The sequence below is a fragment of the Heloderma suspectum genome, chromosome 10 (genome assembly GCF_057233095.1).
Source record: "Heloderma suspectum isolate Gila_16-S chromosome 10, 16-S_ref, whole genome shotgun sequence".
Lineage (NCBI taxonomy): Eukaryota > Metazoa > Chordata > Lepidosauria > Squamata > Helodermatidae > Heloderma > Heloderma suspectum.
In genome coordinates, this window is record NC_139467.1 from 15,615,120 (window position 1) to 15,640,549 (window position 25,430).

A 25,430-nucleotide genomic window follows, 5' to 3' on the forward strand; every position below is an offset into this window, starting at 1 on the left:
CGTCAAGAGGAATCCACACACTGTTTTAATGGGAGGGAAGGCAAGTGTTGGCCTGAGAGGAAAAGGGCCAGGGGTAGAGTGGGGCAGGATTGAACAGCACAACATGCCTCATCCCATCACCTGGAATGCACCATGTGCCATGCGCAGCACACTAGCATATGCTGCCTAACTTCCAGGCTCACAGAAATTTGGTATTTTGTATTGTTTATTTATTTCATTGCTACACCGCCCAATAGCCAAAGCTTTCTGGGTGGTTCACAACCAGGGGTTGGAGGCCAGTGGGCTTCTTTTTCTAACTGATTCGAATGAATGAATGAATGAATGAATGAATGAATGAATGAATGAATTAATGAAATTTCTATACCACCCCATAGCCAATGCTCTCTGGGCAGTTCACAAAAAATTCTCATCCACCTTTTCACCCTTATTCCCTCTTCTGTACATCTTCCTCCAACTCATATTTATTATTTCCCATCTTCCTCCAGGGCTATATGGACAAAGGCAACATGATGATCCACTGGGAGAATACCTCAATCACACATATCAATGAGACCCACCCTCCAGTAGACATAACCTCTACAAACATCGCCATTGCCTTCCTTATCATGGTGTCCTTCCTGGTGGGGATGACCATGAATGGGCTCTTCCTCTGGGTACTAGGGGTGAAGATGAAGAGAACAGTGAATACTCTCTGGTTCCTTCACCTGATTCTCACCTACTTAATTTTCTGTTCATTCTTACCTTTCTTAGCTGTCCAAAGCCTCCTTGGAGATCACTGGGTCTTTGGCACAGTTATGTGCAAGCTTCTCAATGCTTGGACATCTCTAGGGATATTCATCATGGTCTTTCTACTTACCATCATCAGCCTGGATCGCTATCTCATCACCTGCCATCCCATCTGGATCCAGCAGAACCGCACAATACGCAGGGCACAGAGGCTCGTAGCAGGAATGTGGCTCATTTCCCTAGTATTGAGTGTCCCCTATTTGGCTTTCCGGGAGACTAGAGTGGTGGAGAAGGGCAGGATAATCTGTGTCAATAATTATGCCTTCTCCAGTGACTGGGATGGGGCCAACACACAGAGGCTGCGGGATCGTGTTCACTTGGCTCTCTTTGTGGTTCGTTTCCTGCTGGCTTTCCTGTTTCCTGCCTTCATCATCATTGGCTGCTCCTATCGGATAGGTCAAGAAATGAAGAAGAAAAAGTTGGTGCGGAAGACGGGGAAACCTTTCAGAATTCTTGTGACTTCTGTGGTATCCTTCTTCATCTGCTGGCTTCCCTACCATCTCTACTCTGCTTCATGGCTGATTGAGGAACTGCCTGAAGCAATAGACCATGTTCTGTGGGCGATCATGGCTGCTGCAGTCTGTTTCAATTTCTGTTTCACCCCCATCCTCTACCTCTTTGTCGGGGAAAAATTCCAGCAGGTCTTCAAGACATCCATTGTTACTCTGCTTCAGAAAAGTTTTGCAGATGCTTCAATCATTTTTGTTGACAATGCAAACACTGTGATGAGGGTGGACCAACAGCCAGAGCATCTTGGAGGTGAAGTTGGCCAGTCTTGTCCCTGAAGAAGTAACCTTGGGCCATACATAGTGAATAGGATGGTTTGTGCACTCTATAAATATAAATCATTTTCTCCTATGAACAGCCACATGGGTGGATGTTCAATCTCCGGTGTATGAAGTATAATTTGCACAAATTGCAATCCAGTTAAAACCAGGACAATGACCCCCACCTCTCTACTTTCCCTTTTCTCTTTTCTTTTCCCCATCCCCTTTCCCCTGGCCATACTATATGACAAGAAATGCATATTTCAGACAAAATAGGTATAGAAATGCACATTTTGTGAAAAAAATATGTTCAAAACTACATATTGAAGCTATGTTTTCTTTCCTTTTCCTTTTTTTTCCCTGAGAACAATATTATAACAATGCTATAAGACTGTTTCATGAAGTTTTGCTTCTACAGTAAAGCTCTACAGAGGTGCTGGAAAACTGCTTTTCTGCAATGAGTTGGAAGCATAATGAAGACATAGTTGCACACACCATTTTAATATACCACTATGCTATACAGCCATACCCTTCCAAGATCCTCCTGTCCTGTTTATTCACAAATTAGTCCCATTCAGCAAATGGCAACACCAATTTTATGCTTATTGTGTGTGTTTTTTCTTTTTCTTTTAAAAACACTGTTATTATACTATTATACTATAGTATACTGTTATTATAGTGTTTTAAAATACTATTTTAAAAATGAGAAGAAATCTGTAATTAAAGCTTTCTTGTTCCCTGTGGGAACAGAATTGATAGCAGAGCAATTCAGAAATATTATTCAAGGGGCAATTCACAGGTTGTGCATCACTAATGCCCCTGCTGGGAGCAACAGGAAACAATAAAAGTGCAGAGAGAAAGGTTTGGTCTAAATGCACAGAAGCTTGGAAAAGTCCATTCACAGTTGATAGACTGGGGCTTTTATTATTATACTAGCATCAGTAGCAGCAAAGGCAGCCGTAGCAGAAGCAACAAGGGCAACATTTCCAGTCGCCACAAACCTGCTCTGACAAACATGATGAAACAGAAAACACCTTTTTTTCTGAAGCAATGTCATCTGGCTGCTCTATAAAAAGTGAGCAAAGAGTTCCAGAGAAAGGGGTGGATGTGGAGGCAAGTATAGTTGACCACGGACCACCATATTATTTATTTATTTATTTATTTATTCATTCATTCATTCATTCATTCATTTTATTTAAAACATTTGTATCCCGCCCTATATCATTAAGATCTCAAGGTGGTGTACAGATAACATCAGTTTAAATGGTATGAAACAATGAATAATTTCATTTCAACATTTAAGCTAAAAGTATATTAAACCATTAAACAAGCTAATACCAATTGGAAAATCTAAAACAATAAAATAGTTACAACAGTGCACAACTTTAGGGAATTCAATTAGCTGTCAAAGGCTTTGGTAAAAAGTCATGTTTTAACCTGGCGCCAAAATGAAACCAGTGTCTGCTCCAATTGGGCCTCCAAGGGGAGGGCATTCCATAACCAGGGTGCCACAGCAGAGAAGGCCCTCTGCTGAATGAACGTATGCAACCTTTTCTCCTTCCTGGCCATTAAGGGGCACTTATATTTTGCAGGTGATGGCCTGTATTCATTTCATGCTTGAAGCAGGGGTGGGTGGGTGGTTTCGGCTCAGAGGAAACATGTCCTCGTTGCCATGGCCAGCCCTCACCACACCACCTTTAAAGAGGAAGCCCCCATGCACCTTCCGTGGTTTTTGAGGTGAGGATATGTGCCAGAGGAGTCCAAGCCCAACCTGCACAAGGACCCTTTATGCTGCAACTGCATCCCCTGAGGCAGCCCTGGCATCACCCCACTCCTTCCAATGGCATAAAGGGAGTCCTATCCCCACCCCTCACCATGAAGGGCTCACTGAAGGGCATCCTCCCTACAAAACCTTTCAGGTCCCAGGCTGAAAGGAAGCCAGTAGTACGGTGCCCTTCCCACACATCTTCAGCCAACTGGTCACTTGGGCATCCCTGGAAGACTCAGGGAAGCAAGCGTGCACATCTCTCAGTTCCATCCTTTTTTAGGGTTTGGAATGGAGAGCCAGATCATCATTCTAATGCCCTGATATTTTTCCCCTAGGCTTGGGAATAGCTTCTTCTTAATAGGGTGCAAAAATTCAGACTCTATCCCACATATAAGAGTAAATCAGGGGTGTAAAACCTCAGGCCCTGGGTCCATATCTGGCCCTCTGTGGTCCTTTCCCCTGGCCATACAGTATGACAAATGTGCATATTTCTGACAAAATACGTTGAGAAATGCATGTTTTGTGAGAAAGCATGTTCAAAAGTACATATTTATATAACAGTTAAATACCCCTTTTGTGCAGATTTAAACTGAACAATCACTGATTAATTCAATGGGATAGAGCGGATTTATGAAGGGATGCATGCACAAGTGATAGAGATCAGAAATGCTTCGTGATGTAGCAGTCACTGCTTTCCTCCACTGTTTTCTGCTTGTATATTTTCAAGGAGAGCAAGCAACTATTACAAGGACAATTGTAAGCAGTGCTCAAAGAGGGTTAGGGTGCCATCTCACTTCTTTTAAGGCTGACCTGACCATCCCACGTTTGTTCAACAGACATTAACTGAATCTAGCATACTTGAAATGAACCATTACCACTTCCTATCTGAAACAAACCATCCCACTCCTTTTTTTAATCCCACTTTGAACACTGACGGTAAGTGCTCGTCGTTTATGCTGCGAACTAAAAAAAAGAAAAGAAGCCACCACCTGGGAGTAAGCCCCCTTGAACACAATGGAATTTACTTCCAGGTAAACATGGGTAGGCTTGAGCGGTAAGCCTTGTAGCACTGCCCATTGAACTCCAATAAGTGGGGAGTCCATAACACATCACACATACTCTGTTCTAAGTAATGGTGAACAATCAGTGGAGGCTGGTGGCTCCGATTTTGGCAGGGCTATAACTCCACTCTGGGTTTCAGTCAGAACCAGCTAGAACTCTAAAGAAGTTCTCCAAAGTGCTGAACCCTATCCCCAAAAGGGGTTCAGCACCTTGGCTTGGATAGCTCCTTTAGAGTTCTGGCTGGTTCTGACTGAAACCCAGGATGGAATAACAGGCCCAATGAAATCGGAGCCACCAGCCTCCACTGAGAATAAGGAAGTTGGTTTTCTGGATAATCCATTTGTATAATGTGGAGGCCTTTGACTTTCCTCCAAAACATTCTGTACTACTGGAGTCTTTTTATCAGTCCTGAATGCTGAACAGACAACTCTGCGGATAACTGCTTGACAAGAAGATCAAGCCCAAAGAAGTGAGTGGGGTAGACTCTGAAAAATGTGTGTGTGTGTGTTTGTGTGTGTGTGTGTCAGGGGAATGATTGAAAAGCAGCCCTCCCAGACCACAGGTGGGCAACCTGTCGTCCTTCTCTTTTCAGTTTTAGGTAGGCTGTTAAACCCCTTTTTCCCATATGGCTTTTTCTTATTTTAAATCTCTTAGCTCCACACTCTGTTTGCTAGATTCTCTCCTTCTAGAAATATCTGCTGTTGGTGCTGTTTTAAAGTTTCAGAATAGTTTTTAAAGTAAGTAGATAGATGATAGATGGATGGAGAGAGAGAGGGAGGGAGAGATGATAGATAGAGATAGACAGCCAGACAGCCAGACAGCCAGACGTGTGTGTGTGTTTTAAAGTTTTTCAGTTGTTGCAAGTTTTAACTGTAAGTCATCTCACGGACTTTATTTAGATGAAAAGGCAACTCATACATTTACAAATAAAAATGTTTTGGCCTAGATGTCCCATCAGCCCTGGCCAGCATTGCCAATGGTGAGAGATGATGAGAGTTGTAGGCCAAAACATCTGGAAGATCACAAGTTGCCCACCCCTGTCCTAGGGTCTGTTCACAGATACGAAAAATTGTATCAAGGACCGAGACCAGAGTTAGCGCCAAGGGTACATAGGTTTGGGCAACTGTCAGGGGCAGGGCCACCCCTGCCATTAGGCAAAATGAGGCAGTCATTTCAGGCAGCAGATGCTGGGAGGTGGCAGCAAAGTGTTGAGGGGAGAGAGCTGTGTGTGCCATGCAGCCTGCCTGCACTCCCTAAGTTAGCCTGTAGCCTTCCACTGTGGGGAGGATGCTGTCCCATTGCCAGTGTTGAAGAAAGATTCAAGTGCTAGTCCAGTTGTCTTTTGTGCATGGAATGGGATGGGGCACCATCTTGTCCTTCGCTTCAGGCATCAAAATGGCTTGGGTTGGCCCTGGTCAGGGGCCTACCCCTAGAAAGGGCACACTGACAAAAGCTCCCTGGACTTGCTCTTCCTCTTCACCATGGCAACCTGCTTATTGCACCTGCCTCTTGCTCTGGCCCAGACAACAGTAGTGGTGAGAAGGAGGTAGAGTAGATGCCACTGTTTACTTGTTCACTGGCTCTCTGCCTGACATGCACGCAAGTGGTAGCAAGGTTGAAAAAAGAGGCTGAGTAGCAACAGCAGCTGGTGACACTGATGGTGAGGAGAAAGCCTCTCTGAGGGAGGGGCCCACTGAGCATGTCTGGCTCAAGAGCCCTCAAAAACCTGGAGCCACTAGACAATGTGGGGTCTGTTAGCTGAGCGCTGAACAACATTGAATTTCATCCCTCAAACAGAAATTGACTTGAGTTTACGGATGTACGAATCCCTTACCTTCAGTCTGCGGTGGGGTCCGCAGGGGGGGGGGAGGTGATCCGTTCCCCCCCCCCGGAATTCTCGCTGGCTGGCTCTGCTCCGCGGTGAGTCTGTATTTACATAAATATCTCCATAAATACAGATGCATAGCCTATCGTGAGAACAGGCATGCAAACGGTGTAGCAGACACCTGTGGGGTGCTGCAAGGTTCTATCTTGTCCCCCATGCTTTTTAACATATACATGAAACCACTGGGGAAGTGATCTGGGCTGAGATGTCATCAATATGCAGATGATACTCAGCTCTACCTCTTGTTTCCATCTGCACATCCCCCAGGGAGGGAGGCTGTGGAACTCTTGAACCAGTGTCTGGAGGCTGTTTTGGGATGGATGAGGGGGAACAAGCTGAAACTTAATCCAGACAAGATGGAGGTACTGTGGGTGGGGAAATCAACTACTTCAGATGGAGGTTTACAACTGGTCTTAGATGGGGTTGCACTCCCCCTGAAAGACCAAGTGTAGAATCTGGGAGTCCTCCTGGACTCTGAGCCAACTGGGGAAGCCCAGGTGGCTGTGGTGTCCAGGAGTGCATTTTACCAGCTTAGGCTGGTATGCCAGCTGCAGCCCTATCTGGACAGGAAAGACCTTGCCTCGGTTATCCATGCACTAGTCATGTCCAGGCTGGACTACTGCAATGCGCTGTACGTGGGGCTGCCTCTGAAAACAGTTCAGAAACTTCAGTTGGTGCAGAATGCAGCCGCCTGAGTATTGGTGGGGGTGAGGCGATTTGATCACATAATGCCTATACTGCATCAACTGCACTGGTTATCGGTGTGTTTCCCAGCCCAATTTAAAGTGCTCGTTTTGACATTTAAAGCCTTAAACAGTTTGGAACAAAGTTACTTGACAGACCACCTTCACCGATACCGGCCTGCCTGCACCTTAAGATTTGGGATGTCAGAGAATTCCGCCACGGACTCCAGTGAGGCCGGATTCTTTAGAATCCAGCCCCCGGGAATCCGTGGTGGAATGGCCTCCTGCCCCCCGCCACCCCACAGAATCGCCCCGGGACGGAGCTTACCTGGGGCGGATGTGGCGGCGGCTCCAGCTGGTCTCCCGGCTGGCTGCTGCTGGCCTGCTCCGGCTGCAAATGATGGCCATCGTAGCAGCTGCCATTTGAGTCCTTGCAGGCAGCTGTAATAGGCTATGTAAGTATTTACGTAGCCTATCACAGCAAAGGCAGCCATGCAAATGGCGTAGCAGCTGCCATTTGCGTGGCTGCCTTTACTGTGATAGGCTACGTAAATACTTACATAGCCTATCACAGCTGCCTGCAAGGGTGCAAATGGTGGCTGCTATAATGGCCACCATTTGCAGCTGCAGCAGCCCGGCCGCAGCCGGAACTTCAGCAGTGGCCGGAGAGGATTCTGGGGGGAGGGACGGAGCGCCTCCCCCCCACCGCGGATGCCCCTGCGTGGAGCCAGGTAGGTGTTTCATACATCCCTACTTAAGATCAGAAACAGAGGCTCTTTGCATTTGCCCACCCATGAGAGCAGTTAGATGGGTGTTCACACGTGAGAGGGCCTTCTCTGCAGTGGCCTGCCCCACACCTTTGGAACAAGTTGCCATTGGAGGTCCGACATTCTCCCTCATTGTAGGCCTTTAAGAAGGCCTTGAAAACGTATTATTTTACCATGGCCTTCTCTTGATATAACTGCTGTTGTTGCTGCTGTTGTTGCTGGATTTATTGTCAGTTTTTATTGTAGCTTTTATTGCTATTTTATTGTGTTTATGTTTTTATCTTAATATTTTAACTGTTTTTACGTATTTTATTGCTGTGAACCACCTTGGGAGGACTTCTGCCCTGAAAGTTGGCCAAGAAATTTAAATAAATAAATAAATAAAGCCTGAATTTATTAACTTATTTAAAGCAAGACAGGCAACTCTAAGATGTGCAGGGGGTTATTTCAGTAGTAGAGTGTAGTTCTTCCCTGCCTACTTCCTAGGTGGGCACCAGGGTCAGCCCAAGACATTTGGCTGCCTGAGGTAAAGAACAAGATGGTCCCCCCCCCCCGCCCGTTCCATGTACAAAAGCCAACTGGACTGGCTGATGAATCTGTCTTCAGTACTGAGGATGGGACAGCATCCTCGGCTGCGCCTGGAGGCAGCAAGCTAGCTTGCAGCAGGCTGTATGGCTGTGAATGGACCATTCACACCTCTAAACTTGTGTAAATAGTGGCTTTATGGCCACCATTGGTGTAAAAGACCTTTTACACAGAATAATGAGCCACCATTGTTACGTAAAATGGCGGCTCACTAAGGGGCTGGGCAGCCCCGCAGCACTCACCAGGTGCTTGTGAGCCATCCAGCAGCTTGGCAGAGCAGCGGTGGTCTGCAGACTAGACCAGCAGGCCAAGGGGGGGAACTCCATCAGACTCCACCCCCATATCAGACACCCACAACATCCCTAGAGAAGGATGTTACGTGCTGTTGTTTCTCCAAGATTTGCCTCTATAATAGAGCTCTACAGCACTGCTGCGATATTGCTGTTCTGCAATCAGCTGGAAGCATAATTAAAACATAGTTCCACACACATTTCATTATGCCACTATGCCATCCAGCAATTCCCTTCCCCATGGCCAAGTTCCTCCTACATTGTTCATTCACAAATTAGTCCCATTCAATAAATGGCAATATCAGTGTTATGCTCCCCCCCTTTTTCTTGTAAAAATACTGCTACTGTACCATTCTAAAAATGAGAAGAAATCTGTAATTAAAGCTTCCCTGCCCCCTCTGGGAACAGAAATGGACAGTGGAGCAATTCAGACACATTAATCAAGGAGAAATTCACAGGTTGGTCATCACAAATCCCCCACTAGGATCAACAGGAAACAAAATTGCAGAGAAGAAAGGTTGATTTAAATGCACAGGAGCCTGGGAAAGCCTTTTCACACTTGACATACTGCTTTTATTATTATTGTAGCATCAGCTGATTGTTATTTTTTGGGTTCTTACTTTCAATTTTCTTTTTTACTTTTTAGTAACTTTGAAGGCTTTTTCTGGTTCAGTTAGTATAATTAATATTAGGCTGAAACTTTCTGAAATTATTAGATCTAAATGGATCATATTAATGATGTATCTGTCATGTTACTTAAACGTAGGTATCCTCTGTAAAACTGGTAAGATTTGTTCGTGTGGAGAGGAAATTATTTGGTTTTTTTTTTCTTTTTTGGTGCTCAGTGTGACTTCATGGAATGTCAAGGGGGTGTGAAATTTAAATAAGCAGAAAAGAGTGCTTTCTAAGTTAAAAGAGCTTACGCCTGCCCCTAAGATCCAAATAGCTGTGAGACTGGCACTCCAGGCTTACATGTTGAATTCAATTTGTTTGATGCTTAGAGAATTTTGTATCCTGTTTATAGACAGTAAACCTTCATTTCACTTGTTCATCATAATTGCTTTAGATTAGATTATTTTTTGGTTTCTACAGCCTTGCTACATCAAATAACAGTTTCTAAGATTGATACACTGGAAGTATATCAATACTACCAGTGATACACACACACGCCCATGCCCGCCCGCCCCAGGTCTGTGGTGCCTTAATGTTTCTCTTCTTAATGACTAGATGTTTAAAACTCAGATTTCTGCTGAACTGACTATTTTAAAACCAATGTGGGTATGTCTGGTTTTTGCACCATCAAGTAGGTGGCTAGTAAAACTTCTTAAACAGGGCCAAATTATTGCCTATGCGTCTACCAAGATTTTTAACTTAAAAATGCAAAGGATTGTGCCTTTAAAGATGTCTTTAAAGGCACAATCCTATGCAGATAAACGTCCACCTCCAAACTTGGAGGTGACTGCCTATCCAGTGCAGGGCAGGAGAACCACAGAATGGATGATTCCCTCCGCACTTCTCCTGTCCTGCATTTTTGGCTAGACACCAGATTGCGGCTGCCTAGCTGTGGGGATAGGGGTGAGCAGGGGAAGAGGCTGCTGTATGACACATTGGATGTGTCGTACAGGCATTTCCGCCCTCCCCACCCCAGAACGCCCCCCAGGAATGCCCCATTTTGGCCGCTCCATGCTCCTCTTGCAAACGCGGAGCATTGGGCTTTTCCGCGCCGCCTGCAAGGCAGCGCAGAAGTGGGGGAACCCCAAGGTCATTTCCCAGAAAACAAGATATCCTATGGCTGTCTAGCCGCTGACTAGCGGCCATAGGATTTCTCCCTAAATAAGAAGTTGAAATCTCTTATAACCCAGTTTGCCATTTTCCCTACTGCACAACTTTATCAGGAGCTGCAGAATGCTAAGCTTGAGCGGAATAATATTCTTTCACAGCAGGCGGAATTTGCTCTGACCTGTTTATGACAAGCTTATTGGGAAAATGGTGACTGTCCCAGTAAGATCCTTGCACAGCAAAAAACATTGAAACGCTATTTCAGCTATTAAAGATGAGAGAGACATGATACACACCTCTCCTATAGATATTAACTCACAGTTCTTAAAGTTTTACACTGATCTGTATAGTACTGGTAAGTGACATATCTGTCACATTCCTTCGTCCTCTCCCTTCACAGTCAACACACTCCAAGATACCAGGCTTCAGGCTCACTACTTTATTAGTGAATGACCAGGTTCTTTACAAATGCAAATTCTCAGGTCCTTCCTTCTTTAGCATTTGGGATGGAGAGGCAGATCATCATTCTGATCTGCTGACATTTTTCTCCTAGGCTAGGGAACTGCTTCTTTTTTATAGGGTGCCAAAATCCAGACTTCATTCCACACATAAGAGTAAATCAAGGGTGCAGAACAACAGGCTTGCAGGTCAAATTTGCCCTGCCAAGCAGCCTGGTCTGGCCCTCTATGGACCCTGAGGTGGCCCCATCCCACCCCCTTTCCCATACTGTCTAGCAAAAATGCATGTTTATATTTATGCAAAAAAATCCCATACTGTCTAGCAAAAATGCATGTTTATGTTTATGCAAAAAAATCCCGTACTGTCTAGCAAAAATGCATGTTTATGACAAAATAAGTTTAGAAATGCATCTTCTGTGAGAAAAGATGTTCAAAACTCCATTTGAAATAACAGTTACATAATTCTTTTGTGCAGAATTAAACAGAACAATCACAGATTAATTCAACGGGATAGAGCAAGCTTGTGAATGAACACATGTGGGAATGGCACAGACCAGAAATGGACTGACCCATCCAGGTGTAACCACAGGCATGTGGGTTGTTTCCCTGCCTCCACCTGATTTGCTAGGATATTACAAAGGTAGAAATGGGCAGGATCAAGGGTATCGATAATTATGTTCTCTCCAGTGACTGGGATGGGGGCCAAACACAAGCCCTAAGGAATGGTGTTGACTTGGGTCTCTTTGTGATTCAGCTCTTGCTGGCCATCCTGCTTCCTCTCATCATCATATTGGGGTGTTTTTATTGGATGGTTCAGGCTGTGTTGGCTGCAATGATGGGAGTTGTAGTCCAACACATATGGAAGGCACCAGGTTGGGGAAGGTTGACTTGCTATCTCAGCCATGATCGACTGTTGCTCTGGGAAGTGCCTGAAGTACACTAGATTGTGCAGGTAGTTACGATGACTGGCATGTGTTTCACTTTCTGTTTCACTCCCATTCTCTATCACTTAATGTAAAGCTTCATCTTTATGTTAAGTGATGGGGTGGAAGTCAAGGACTCAATGACAGAAGGAGACTCCTGAGTAAAGGCCGCCTCCTAAAATTCTCCACCCTATTCTCCACAGTGGCAGTAGCGACAACTGTGTGCCAGCCTGGGCATCATTTTGCATCCTCCATAATGCCCTGGACCTAGAATTATTCTGGGGCATTGTGATGTGGCAGCAAGTTTGGGATCAGAGGAGAATGGCCTCCACAAACAATGGTGGATAATATTTGGAAAACCGATCCTCTTTTTCGTGGGGCAGGTGGCAGGCAGTAAGAAAAAGACGATGCTCATATGATCTCAGAGAAGTCTCCTCTGAAACTTTTTGGCTCAACTCTAGTTGATGTTCCTGGATAGCTGGAAATCCCTCTCCAGTCTTTGGAATGTAACGCCTTTCAGTTTTTTTTAAAGATGACACCCTCCAGCTGATGGGAGAAGGTGTGTGTGTGTGTGTGTGTGTGTGTGTGTGTGTAATCCTCCATAGATAGAGGTGCATTTTGAATCTGGAAAAGAGAGGTGAGGGGTTAGCTACGGTTCAGTTGGCTGAAACTGGTGGGGGAGATTGGAAGGAGGCGCCAAAGGTGGTTTCTAGGGATCTTTTGCAAGCAGAGTGATTCAGTGCATTTACTGCATACTGGAGCAATTACGGCTTTCCTCCACTGTGTTCTGCTTGTATATCTTTTAAGCAGAGCATGCAAATAGTACCAAGACAATTGCAAGTAGTGTTCAAAGTTTGTTGGATAGAAATCTCACTTCCTTTCAGGCTGACCGGACAATCCCACTTTTGTTCAACAGACATGACTGAATCTAGCCTCTGTGAAATGAGACATTCCCACTTCATTTTCAAAGCTGGAAGCAAAACCAGCGCACTTCCTTTTCTCTCTCTCCCTCTTTGAACACTGGGCAATGCTCTGTGGTTAAGCTGAAAGCAAAAAAAACAAAAACACTCACTATGGAATAAGCCCCCTTAAACAAAATGGAATTTACTTCCAGGTAAACATGTGTAGGCTTGCACCATAAGCCACGTAGCACTCCATGTTGAACTGCCTGTTGAACTCCAAAGAAGTGGGAACTAGTGCATAACATGTCATAGATACACTGTTCTAAGAAGCTGAAAATAAGGAATTGGGTTTTACAGATAATCTAGCTCTGTCATTTCTTTCACTTTCCAATAAACTATCCTGCACTATTGGAATCTTTCTATCAGTCCTGAATAATGAACTGCACAGTAGAGAGCTGTGAGGATACCCATTGCTTGACAAGCAGATCAAAGCAACCAAGTGAGTGGGGCAGACTCTGAGGAAGGCGGGGAGGGGGAGTGTTTGAAAAGCAGCCCTCCCAGAGCAGGGGCAGCAATTTGTGGCCCTTCTCTGTTCAGCTTTAGGCAGGCTGTTAAATCCCTTTCGTTCCATATGGCATATTTTAAATCTCTTAGCGACACAATCTGCGAGATTTTCTCCTTCTTTAAATTCCTGCTATTGGTGTTGTTTAATGTTTTAAAATAGTTTTTAAAGTAGATAGATAGATAGATAGATGTGTGTGCGTGTGTTTTAAAGTTTTTAAATTGTTGCAAGTTTTAACTGTAAATCACCCCATGGGCCCTATTTAGGTGAAAAGGAGACTCAACTTAAAAACAGATCTCAAAGAAGAGAAACAGGTTCTCAGGCTGCAAGAGAGAATTTATTATAAGAAGCACAACACGTTTTGGCCTTTTTTCTTATTTTAGGCCTTCTTCAGGGGGTTACTAAAGAAAAAAAGTCTGCAGAATCTTTTCAGCACAAGATTGTCCCTGTGTCAATCTACTGTCACCAGTCACCACTACTAAAATAAGAAAAACAGCCAAAATGCATTGGACTTCTTATACTAAATTCTGTCTTGCATCCTGAGAACCTGTTTCTCTTCTTTTGCGATCTACTTTGGATGCTCACCTCCTTCTTTTGTCTCACTTTAAAAATAAAGAAATGTTTTGGCCTACATGTCCCATCACCCCTTGCCAGCATTGCCAGTGGTGAGGGATGAAGAGAGTTGCAGGCAAAAACATCTGGAGGACCACAGATTGCCCACGCCTGTCCTAGAGTCTGCTCACAGATATGAAAGATGGTATTTTGAGATGGAGCATGGTAGGACTTGGGATATCAAAGACCAACACCAGAGCTGGCATTAACGGTAGGTCTGGTTAGGCAACGTCAAAGGCCCACACCCCAGCAGGGCCACTGACAATAGGCTCCTGGACTTGCTCCTCCTCTTCACCATGGCAACCTGCTTGTTCCTCTGCCTCTCGCTCTGGCCCAGACAGCAGAGGTGTTGAGAAGGAGGAGAAGTGGATGCCACGGCCTACTTCCTCCCTGGCTCTCTGCCTGCAAAGCAAGCAAGTGGTAGCAATGATGAGAAAGAGGATGAGGAGCAATAGCAGCTACTGACAATGGTGGCGAGAAGGTGGCCTCTCAGAGGGAGGGGTCCCATGGAGCATGTCCAGCCCAAGGGCCCTCGAAAGCCTGGCACCACCACTGATTTAGACAATCTGGGGTCTATTAGCTAGAGCACTGAACAATATTGGATTTCATCCCTCAAAAGGAAATGGGCTTGTGTGGCTTCAGCTGTGAAACTGAGAACTGGAACACAAAAGTCTAAATCCCCATCCCAGACAAGGCAGGATATTATCTATGATTGTGAGACTGTATAACACGTTGTTAATGTTACATAGGATATTTTCCAGTTCCAGATTTTCTTAGCCCATGGTGTGAACACGCTGGGGTTACGGATTGGGGAAAACAGTTTGGTTTACAATTTAAGGCAAACTTACTTAGGAAGCAATCCTGTGGGTTTACTCAAGCTTATGAGCATGCAGTGCAGAGTGGAAGGACTGGCGGAGGTGATCGTTGCCTCTGCCACTGATCCTCCTTTAAATAAGTTAATTTATTAACTTATTTAAAGCAAGACAGGCAACTCTAAGATGTGCAGGGAAATATTTCAGTAGCAGTAGTTCTTCCCTGCCCACTTCCTAGGTGGGCACCAGGGTCAGCCCAAGACAATTGGCTGCCTGAGGTAAAGAACAAGATGGTCCTCCCCGCCCATTCCATGTACAAAAGCCAACTGGACTGGCTGATGAATCTGTCTTCAGTACTGAGGATGGGACAGCATCCTCCGCTGCGCCTGGAGGCAGCAAGCTAGCTTACAGCAGGCTGTATGGCACACAGGTTTCTCTGACATCTTGCTGCCTCCCAGCACCTGCCACCTGAGATGACTGCTTCACTCTGCCTAATAGTAAGGCTGGCCCTGGGTGCCACAGCCTTTAGGTGTTTGAGAAGGCCTTCTTGGACCTCTCCCCTGCAGATCCTCAGCTCTGGGCGAGTGCAAATAGGTCCGCTCCAAGAGGACCCACACCCCAGCCCAAGTCCCAAAGCACTGAGTGGTGATGCAGCAGGCCCTCATCACCTTATAGGTGCCTCTAGGCCTCACCAAGTCCTTACCTATCTTGCCTTACTCTGCAATGCCCTGCCAATTGTGAACAATCCACTCTTGTTTCACTTTGCCAGCCAACCACATGGAGAGCCGATTAGCAGCCACAAGGTGTAGACCATGGGAGATTCCCCATCTGGCCTGAAGTTCCTTCCTAGATTCCTCCAGAGAGCAGGGTGTGGCTTCCAGCTCCCACTCACTGGAGGGATCCCGACTGTTATCTCCGATATGCAATCAGAGATAACAGTGGGAGATGCTGCTGCTGGACTCACCTGCACAACATCTTCCCCGTTGGGAGGGCACCATGAGTGCAAAGCATCCTCGACTGAGGCAGCGATTGTAGTGCCCTTCCAGCCACCAGCTCAGTCAGGGTGGCTTCACTGTGTACCAGCATCCCCCAATGGAGTGTCAGGGCACCCCTGTTCCCTACTGAATTTTCCAATAGCCAAAATCAACACTCAGACAAAAGGGCTGCTTTCCAAGGCTTTAATTCCACTTACCCTAATGAGGCATACAGATGCTAATTGCTTGAGACTCAGAGAACCTACAAAGGAACAGCCAACTGGGGGTTTCTAAGGGTTAGGACATCAGTTGATCTCCATCTGGAAAAACACAGCAATTCTCTGAACTTAAGGGGTGGGAGGGGAAGATCTCCCCCTCTCCCATGATGCTTCTAGGTGCAGCTGTTGACATCGAGCCAATTGGCCTGAGTGCCGAAGCTTGGCTCCTGCGATCTCCCGCTTGTGCCTGCGTCTGTGCCTCGTGTCTAACAGTTCAGGTTGTCCCTCCCTTTCTACGCCTGGTTCACTGTTGCTCCCAGGGATGTGAGAAGTGGGGGCTCCCCCTCCAGCTGTGCCCCTGAAGTCTGAGAGCATTCCTCCCTCATGAGTTGTCTCTCCTCCTTAGAATCAGAGCTGCTTTGGGACTCTATGGGCGGCTCAGATCCAACCCTGACATGGAGGAAGATGACACACAGTGAAGCAAGGTCCTGGGACCTACACCAGCCACACCGTGTGCCAGGCAAGAAGCAAATGACACCAGGGTGTGAGGCCCCAAGCCCTGACTGATATCATTCTGCCTATAGAGGGCTGTGTTGGGGATCCATCCAGCCCACCCATCCCAACTGAGCTGCCCACCCCTGCCATAAACAGTGTAGATAAGGTGGCGGTGGGATACCCAGGAAAACTGGGCCAATCTGCATCCTGGCTTAAAAACAAAAAACAAAACTTTACACAACCCTCAGAACAGCCATGTGGAATCCACACACTATTTCAAAGGGTGGGCAGACAGGTGCTGGCCTGATGGGGAAAAGGCCAGGAGTAGGGTGGGGCAGGCTTGAATAACTCCACATGCCTCACCTCTTCCACCTGCAATGCAGCACACAGCACCCTAGCGTGGACCGCCTCACTTCCAAAGTCTGCACATGCCACCCTTGGCCTGCATCTGAGGGCCAGGGGACCAGCTGCTCAGGGGGCTTCTTTTTCTAACTTATTCTCATCTACTATTTCACCCTTACTCCCCCTTCCATACATCTTCCTCCAACTCACCTTCCTTTCCTATCTTCCTCCAGAGCTGCATGGACAAAGGCAAGATGATGATCCACTCAGGAAATGCCTCCATCACACATATGAATGAGAGCCGCCCTGCAGTAGACGTAACCTCCACAAACATAGCCATTGCCTTCCTTATCTTGGTATCTTTCCTAGCGGGGTTGACCATGAATGGGCTCTTCCTCTGGCTGCTGGGGGTGAAGATGAAGAGAACAGTGAATACTCTCTTGTTCCTTCACCTCATCCTCACCTACTTAATCTCCTGCTTCCTCCTGCCCTTCTTTGCTGTTTACATCCTCCATAATTTCCACTGGATCTTTGGACCCATTATGTGCAAGATTATACTCTCCTCCTTTTCTGTGGTGATGTTCACCACTGTCTTTCTGCTCACCATCATCAGCCTGGACCGTTACCTCTTCACCTGCCATTCTGTCTGGTCGCAGCGTTATCGCACAACACCCCAGGCACGGAGACTGATTGCAGGAGTGTGGCTCTCTTCCCTAGCCCTGAGTGCTCCCAGCCTTATTTTCTGGAGACTCAAGAGCTTAAGGGCAAGATGAAGTGTGGCTATAGTTTTGCTTTCTCCAGTTATCAGGGTGATGTGCGCATTCACCCAGTTTTCTTTTCCATTCGGTTCCTGCTGGCCTTCCTACTTCCGTTCTTCATCATCATGGGCTGCTGTTGTTGGACTGGTTGTGAAATGAAGACAAAAAGGTTGGTGAGGACTGGGAAGCCTTTCAGAGTCCTGGTGGCTGCTGTGGCATCATTCTTCATCTGCTGGCTTCCCTACCATTTCTACCACACTGCACTGTTGCTTGGTGGAGTACCTGAACTGACAGTACAGATTCTGTGGGGCCTTGCAGCTATTGCAGGCTGTTTCAATATCTGCTTCACCCCCATTATCTATCTCTTTGTTGGGGAGAAATTCCAGCAGGTCTTCAAAACCTCCATGCTCACACAGCTGAAGAAAGGTTTTGTGGATTATCCCATCAGTCCTGGGGACAATATGAACACAGTTGAAGGGGCTGACCAGACCCATGGCGAGAGGACTCAGGAGCCAAAGGTGACTCAGGAAAACCATCTGCCATCTTTCTGAAGGAACTACTTTGGGTTGCATGTAGAGAAAAAGGTGGTTTCTTCTATGCCAGGGGTGCAGAACCACTTTTAGCCTGAGGGTTGAATTCCATTTCAGAGAAGCTCTTAGGAGCTGCATTCCAAGGGTGGGTGGCACTAGGGATATACGAATCCCTTACCTTGCTCCACTGATGGGCATCCAGACTCCTGCCCGGCCGGCTCCACTCCGCAACAACTCCGACTTCCATCTGCTCAACTCAAATGGCGGCTGCTATGCCATTTGCCCCCCTGCCTTTTGCCATGGTAGGCTGTATAGATACTTATGTAGCCTATCACGACTTGGCAGGGACACAAATGGTGTAGCGGCCTCCATTTGTGTCCCTGCGGACGCCGTGATAACTACATATATATTTATGTAGCCTATCACGACTTGGCAGGGACACAAATGGTGTAGCGGCCTCCATTTGCATCCCTGCGGATGCCGTGATAACTACATATATATTTATGTAGCCTATCACGACAAAAGGCAGGGGGGCAAATGGCATAGCGGCTGCCATTTGTGTTCCTGCTTTTTGCCATGATAGGCTATGTAAATATATATGTAGCCTATCACAGCCTCCGCAAGGACGCAAATGGTAATTTGTTTTTCAGTCCTTTTCTTCTTTACGAATTTTAGGGCACAATCCTATGTGATCTGCCCTGTGTACTCATAAAGCCTCCAAACTAGGAGGCTTTTGAGGTACCCAATGCAGATCAAGGAAGTGTCTTGCGCCTCCCACTCTGCATTTTAGCTAGATGGGTGATTTCACCCAACTAGTGGAGGCTTCAGGGAGGGGGAAGAAAGGAGGATGGGGATGGCTGGAAATACCTTGTATTCCCACATCCCCAGTCCCTTCCCCTCTCCTTGTCCTCAGGAAAGCCCCTTTTCATCCCCTATGAGCTCAGTTTTGCAAACCTGTAACAGCGGCTAGGGCAGTTCTCTCTGCACTGGCTGCAAGGGGGAGGGGAGGGGAGTGCAGTTTCCTGGCTCCAAGCTCAAAGCCAGGAAACCAAAATATCCTATGTCCCACAGATGCTGTCTAGGGGGCACGGGATTGCTCTCTTAGCCACTTTGCTGTTCTCCATATTGTCCTGTCCAGCTTGGTTCAAGGCACCCAGGGGGGCTAAACCCAGCAAGGTATGTACAGGCAAGGACCTGGCAGGTCAGGTCATGTCCAGTCAAGATGAGGCAGGTCCTGTCAAGGCGAGGCAGGTCCACTCCAGTGTAAGGGTGCTGAATATCCATGCATGTTAGAGCAGGGCAGCAGGCAGAGTCTTCCAGGACCTTGGGTAGCTCCCAGTTAGCTGAGATTTGGGCAAAGAGAACTGTTGACTCAACAACAGACAAAGGCTATCTGAAGCCTTATAAAGGACAGAAGCTCAAGACGTGCAGTTAACTCCACCCCCTCAGGGAAGTCATTTGTTTCTTAAAGGGCTACAGCCTGATTTGTAGCCACTGGCTCCTACAGGGTGGGGGTGGTGAAGGCAGTATTGGGGGAGTGTCCTCTGTACCAGAGGAGTCAGGTAGAGGCACATCCTCTGGTCTGGGAGGCCCTGGCCCAGCAGGGACTGGATTAATGGAGAGAGTCCCCTCTGCCTCTGAGACCTCTTTGGAGCCAGAGGACAGGTCAAGGCTAGGGAACATGATACATATGAAGGGTAAATACTTTGATGTAAATTGACATTCAACATACCATAACCGTATAATGACATCAAAACATCATAAATATGCAAAGGAAATCAACAAATGTTGCACACATTAAAATCACTCCCAATATTAGTAAAGTGGGGTGATTGTGTCTAAATGGGAGGGGTGGGATCAGAGTCAACCCAGGAGTCTAAGGGCACAATCCTATGCATGTTTAGGCCTAGGAAAAAAGTCCTACAACTTGGGAATGCTGGGAGTTGTAGGACTTTGTCCTGTCTAAACATGCATAGGATTGTGCTCTACATGAAAAGGGGAGGCCAGAGTAGGAGAGGGATCTAGAGACCTTGTTTTTGGATAGGAGGAGCCTCTTGGTGAAGTTATGATATGATGGAGGAGAATCAACATGGTAACCCATTGGACATAGACTCAGTTCTTCATTCTCCTCCCCTCTCTTCTCTCCAGCTCTTATAGAACAGAGCAAGATAGCCAGACACATAAGTGATGTTTCTGGGCAGCACATTCACCAGTAAGCAGGGTCAGCCCAAGACATTTGGCTGCCTGAGGGAAAGGACAAATGTTGCCCCCTCCCATTCCATTTACAAAAGCTTACTGGACTGGGAGATAAGTCTGTCTTCAACACTAATGATGGGGCAACATTTTTCACTGAACTTGAAGGCAGCAGGCTAACTCAGGAGACACAGAGTAGGCTGCAGGGCACACAGTTTTCTCCTTGAACCCACTGCTGCTGCCTCCTAGCATCTGCCACCTGAGGCAGCTGCCTCACCCTGCCTAATGGTAGGGCTGGCCCTGCCAGTGACAGCAGACATCCAACCTGTGTATTCATTTTGGTTTATTGAGGTACTGGAACAGCAGAGAAAGGAAAAGGGGGGGGGAGTTGAGACAGACCATGTAAAAGGAAAGAAAATCATACACATAATCTTGCCATGCATTTGATAATCTGGCAGGTGACATGAACTTCAGAATCACAAATCCTATATGAGGGGAAATAGTCTTTAAGTCCAAAGTAGATGACATTTGTATGAGCAGAATGTGCCCCTCCCCCATTTTTGGTGCTTATGGAAGGGGGAGTGAGGGGAAAAACAGCTTGTCCAATCAGCTCCTGGGAGGTGGATATAAGGTGCAGGATTGCTGCGTCTAGTTCTAAGGATCCAATGGAAGTGAATTATCCCATGGCGATGTGGGGAGCAGGGGGTCTTTACATAAATAGGGCAAAGGAAAGAAGAAGCATGAATCCCTCCTGAGGAAATGGCCACTGCTAAACATGACACTTCCTTAGCAGGGTCAGTTTATGAGCATACGGTAAGCAGGTGTGAAGATCCTTAGGTTCAGCCAGAAACAGCGGAGCGTTTGCTCAACTTCTGGCCCCTCACACCAGCTCACGTCGATTTTACAAGCTCTCCATTCAAGCACTCGCAGAAGGCTTGCAGCTGCTCTAAGGGTCTACCACAGCTGCCTTCTCTGCTGCTGATCTCCCCCTGCACGTCCTGAACCATTTACCATGGGGGGCACAGGAAGGTGGTGACAGAGACTGCAGGAGGTGTTCTGGAGCCTGGAGGAGCACAGTTCTGGGATGAGGCTACCAGTATTATCTTCCCCAATGCAGAATTGATGCTGTTTGTGTCATTCATTTCTGATGGGGAGAAGGTGCTCCAAGGGCCAGACAGGGCTGCTGGAGAAATTCATTTACTCTGTGTTTTTAAAGCAACCAGCCTAATTAGCACTTCCTGGACTAAGATGTGGATCAGAATGCATTGGGTCCTACTGGGGATGGTAAAGAAGCTGACAGAACAGATGCATGGGGTGGGGATGGGAAGAAAGGATTGGTATTCTCCTTCAGCTTGGGTCAAGTTGGGAGCTGGAGAAGAGTTTGGGAGGTTGTTAAAGGTCATCTAGGTTCTGAGGTTGGAGCTAGTGAGCCCCTGAAGTTCATTTCCAAGTCAGGCAAACCTCGCTTACATCCCTGCCCAAGGGTAGTAGTTATTTCAGTTTCATCAGATATCAATGGGCATGAGCTTGTACATATGCCTTAGGGTTCCTCTACATATTGGCATGCTTTCATACCATGGGTCAAGTGGATCCAGACAGTTGCCTTCCCTGGGCAGAAGAACTGCAGCAGATCCCCTCTGTGTCACCCTTGTCGATGTCCTTATGCCAATGGAATCTTCCTCCAGTTCGAATTAGGGATGTCAGAGAATTCTGCGACGGATCTCGGTGAGGCCGAATGCCAGTGCATTTGGCCCCCCCAAAACCATTGCGGAACGAAGCCCCCACCCCCCCAACCCACAAAAGGCGCACGGGACAAAGTGCCCACCGCCCCCACCCCACGAAAGGCGTGTGAAACGGAGCACTTACCTGCTCCCGTCCGCGCTGCTGTGCGAATGGCAGCCGTCCTGTGGCCGCCATTCGCTTGCTCCTCTTCAGCCGTGATAGGCTACGTAAATACTTACGTAGCCTATCACAGCTAATGCAGGGCCGCCATTTGAGTCCCTGTGGAGGCCGTGATAGGCTACATAAGTATTTACGTACTCTATCACGGCAGGGGGGGGGAAACCCCAGCGTATGCAAATGGCGGCGGCTACGACAGCCACCATTTGCGTCCCTGCAGGGCTGCCCAGCGGCTGGATGTCCGGCTGCGGGCGGCCGGAGCCGGCTGGCGGCTCCGCGGCTTGGCCGTGGAGCGGAGCCGGCCGGCCAGGATTCCGGGGGGAGGCACAGAGTGCCTCCCCCCCGTCAAGGATTCCAGGGGGAGGGACGGAGCACCTCCCCCCCCCAGCGGAACCCGGCGGAGCCAGGTAAGCGGGGTTTCGTACACCCCTAGTTCGAATACCCAAAGGCAAGGAAATGAACAAGGAACCAAACAAGACCCTGGAAGCAGAATTCAAGAGAACAGAGCTGTTAGCCAAGGGGTGGAATGGATGAACCTCTAAAAGCAGATTCAAGGAGAGCTGATGGAAATCTGGTTGCTGTTTTTATATACATGCACCCTTGTTTATCTTGCTTTTCAGCCAAACTAAGTCCCAAGGCAGGTATCAGAACCAGCAGGAGGCAAACCACTTACTTGATCAGGAAAAGGCCTAGAAGGAAGAGAATGGCTGTGCCCAAAGACCCAAATAGCTCAGTACGGATGTCATTATGGGCTGCTGTAATGATAAAACAAGCTTGGAAAGAAAAAGAAAAACTGAAACATCCCAGTAATGTATAAAGCGTATGTTCTTAAAATATAATATGTTTATCTCTTGGGTATTACTAATACCAAGTTGTTGTTTTAAATGGAACAATACAGATATACCAACTTCTCCTTCACTCCTCTGCATCCCCTATAATATTCTTCCTCTCAAAAAGCAGGCCTTCCTCCCCCACTGAATTATTTCACCCCTCTCCTTTCATTTTGCTTCTGGAGTTCAGCTGACAAGACCCCCCAACCATCCAACCACCCCCACACACATTTGGCCAAACTTCAGAAGTGAAATGAAAGGAAATGAGCCCTAGTAAAGAGTAAAAAAAGATAAATTTGATTTGATACAGACCAATATAGAGCTCTGTAACATTATTTTATTACATGACAGATACATTCGGAAAAGCAATTAACTCATTAATACTAAATATCTGATTTAGATGTTTAGAGTTTTTTGCGGAATGAGTCAATTTCATAAAGTTATATTTGGATGAAATGAGGATGAAACTAGTGGGTTGTCTCAGGTCAGGGACAGCAACCTACATCTGCGTCTTCGAGATTTTTCAAATGCCAATAGCTATGCACAAGAAATCTGGAAAAGAGGAAAACGAATGATGAATCTGATCCATATTCTGCCTGTAATGCCACAATAGAACACTAGGGTGTACAGTGCAGGAAAACCCAAGCAAAGGTAAGGAGGAAACCGGGTTCTTACACAGTGATGCTGCTGTAACATTGGTTCTATCTTACGGATTAGCTCTATACTTGTGTGAAGAAATAGTAACCCTTCTCCAGCTGAGTCCATACTCTCAAATTCTGACATAGGTGAAAGCAGTGATGGAGGGGGTTGGGAGGGTTCATGTGCTGAATTTCTGCCTGCTTTGCATCTATTCCAAGCAAAAGAGGCCTACCAGAAAAACTCGGCAGACCTAAGAGAAGTGCTCGCAGGGAGAGTCAGAGTTGGGGCTCAACATGGGTAGCTGGCCCACCCCTGAAATGCCATGCCCGAGGATGAACAGCAGCGGCCACATGCCTGTTCTCTCTGGGCTCTCAAAATATGGGGTGGGAAAAGTGGGTAGGGAGGCATTTTTCTCCCTCTCTCATAATACTAGAATCCGGGGTCATCCCATGAAGCTGATTGGTGGGTGCTTCAGGACAGATAAAAGGAAGGACTTCTTCACACAGCACGTTGTTAAACGATGGAATTCATTTCTACAGGATGTAGTGATGGCCACAAATTTAGATGGCTTTAAAAGGGGATTGGACAAATTCCTGGAGGATGAGGCTATCAATGGCTACTAGCCCTGATGGCTCTATGCTACCTCTAGTATCAGAGGCAGTATGCCTATGTACTCCAGTTGCTGTGGAACATGGGTGGGAGGGTGCTGCTGCATTTGTGTTCTGCTTGTGGGCTTCCTAAAAGCAGCTGGTCAGTCACTGGACTGGACTAGATGGACCTTGGTCTGATCCAGCACGCCTCTTCTTACGTTCTTAACATTTTGCACAGCAAAGTAAAGTTACATTCACATAAGTCAGCCTCTAAGTATTGCAGTATCAGCTGCTTGGACATGTGTTCTGTTGAATATCTAGTAACAATTATATTTTAGCAAAGTTGGGCCAATCTTCACAGCAACAGAATGAGAAGTGCTTTCTTTTTTATCTCATTTTCCATGAAATCGGCTTTGGCCCATTAGGTGCACACGAAGCAAGAACAGTGGAGTATACACCACTGGAAACCCCACTTCCACAAGTCACACAAGAGCACTGGAATCCACATTCCTTTGGGATTGCGAGGGCAGACTCCCACAAGTAGAACTGAATTTCATCAATCAGGTAGACGTGCTCAGTGAATGAGACAGGCTTGTCCCCAACCCCTGTTTGGGAGAGAGGAGGAAAAATAGAAGAAGCTAAATTCAGGCACCAGTTCTTCACTTCAAAAGCCTTGTAGGTATTATTTCTGGCAGGGAAGGGCAGAACAAGCACCCTGCAGCTGTTCTTCCTCTGGACAATGTGTGGGGCTAGGTTGATCTCCCTCTTGCCATGATGTTTATCCTGGGAGGCAGGGGAATGCAGCCTCAAGTACCCCTTGGTTCTTTGGTTAATGGAGGAACCCATAGTCTGCAATCCCAGGGAACTCTCAGCTGTATCTGTGTGTTCCTTCTGGCAGGGAGGGGTGAAGCAAGCTCCCCGCAGCTGCTCCCTCTGTGGCTCACGTATGGGGACAGGTTGGACTCCCCCTTGCTGTGATGTTCTTCCTGGGGAGTGGATCACACTTCCAGAGAAAAGGACTGTGACTGATTTGTGACTGATCCATAGTTGGATGGAGATTGGAACCCAGGCATTAAGATCAAAGGTGTACCTTGAACCTGGAATCTAGCCCCTGTTCCCCATTATATTCGGGTTGTCTTCCTCTCCTTCCTTCCCTTCTTCTCTGGATAGGAGGGGCCTCTTGGTGAAGGTGGAGGCTGTGATACCACAGAGGAGAATTCTGTGGTCAAGACTGCTGGCACCCATTGGACAAAGACTTGGTTTAGCCTCCTCCTTCCCCCTTCTCTCGAAACCTTGTAGCATAGAGCAAGATGGCCAGACA

The 25,430-nt window shown here is 46.9% G+C and overlaps 1 protein-coding gene and 1 pseudogene across 1 annotated transcript; both read left to right on the top strand.

Annotated features, from left to right (window-relative positions):
* The first annotated feature begins 491 nt into the window (after positions 1 to 491).
* Positions 492 to 1,571, top strand: LOC146337796 (putative G-protein coupled receptor 33). The gene has a single exon (XM_084816316.1). The coding sequence runs from the start codon at positions 492 to 494 to the stop codon at positions 1,569 to 1,571; it is 1,080 nt and encodes a 359-aa protein (XP_084672442.1).
* Positions 1,572 to 3,225: 1,654 nt separating this feature from the next.
* LOC146337797 (putative G-protein coupled receptor 33) lies at positions 3,226 to 19,393 on the top strand (annotated as a pseudogene).
* The last annotated feature ends 6,037 nt before the right edge of the window (positions 19,394 to 25,430 follow it).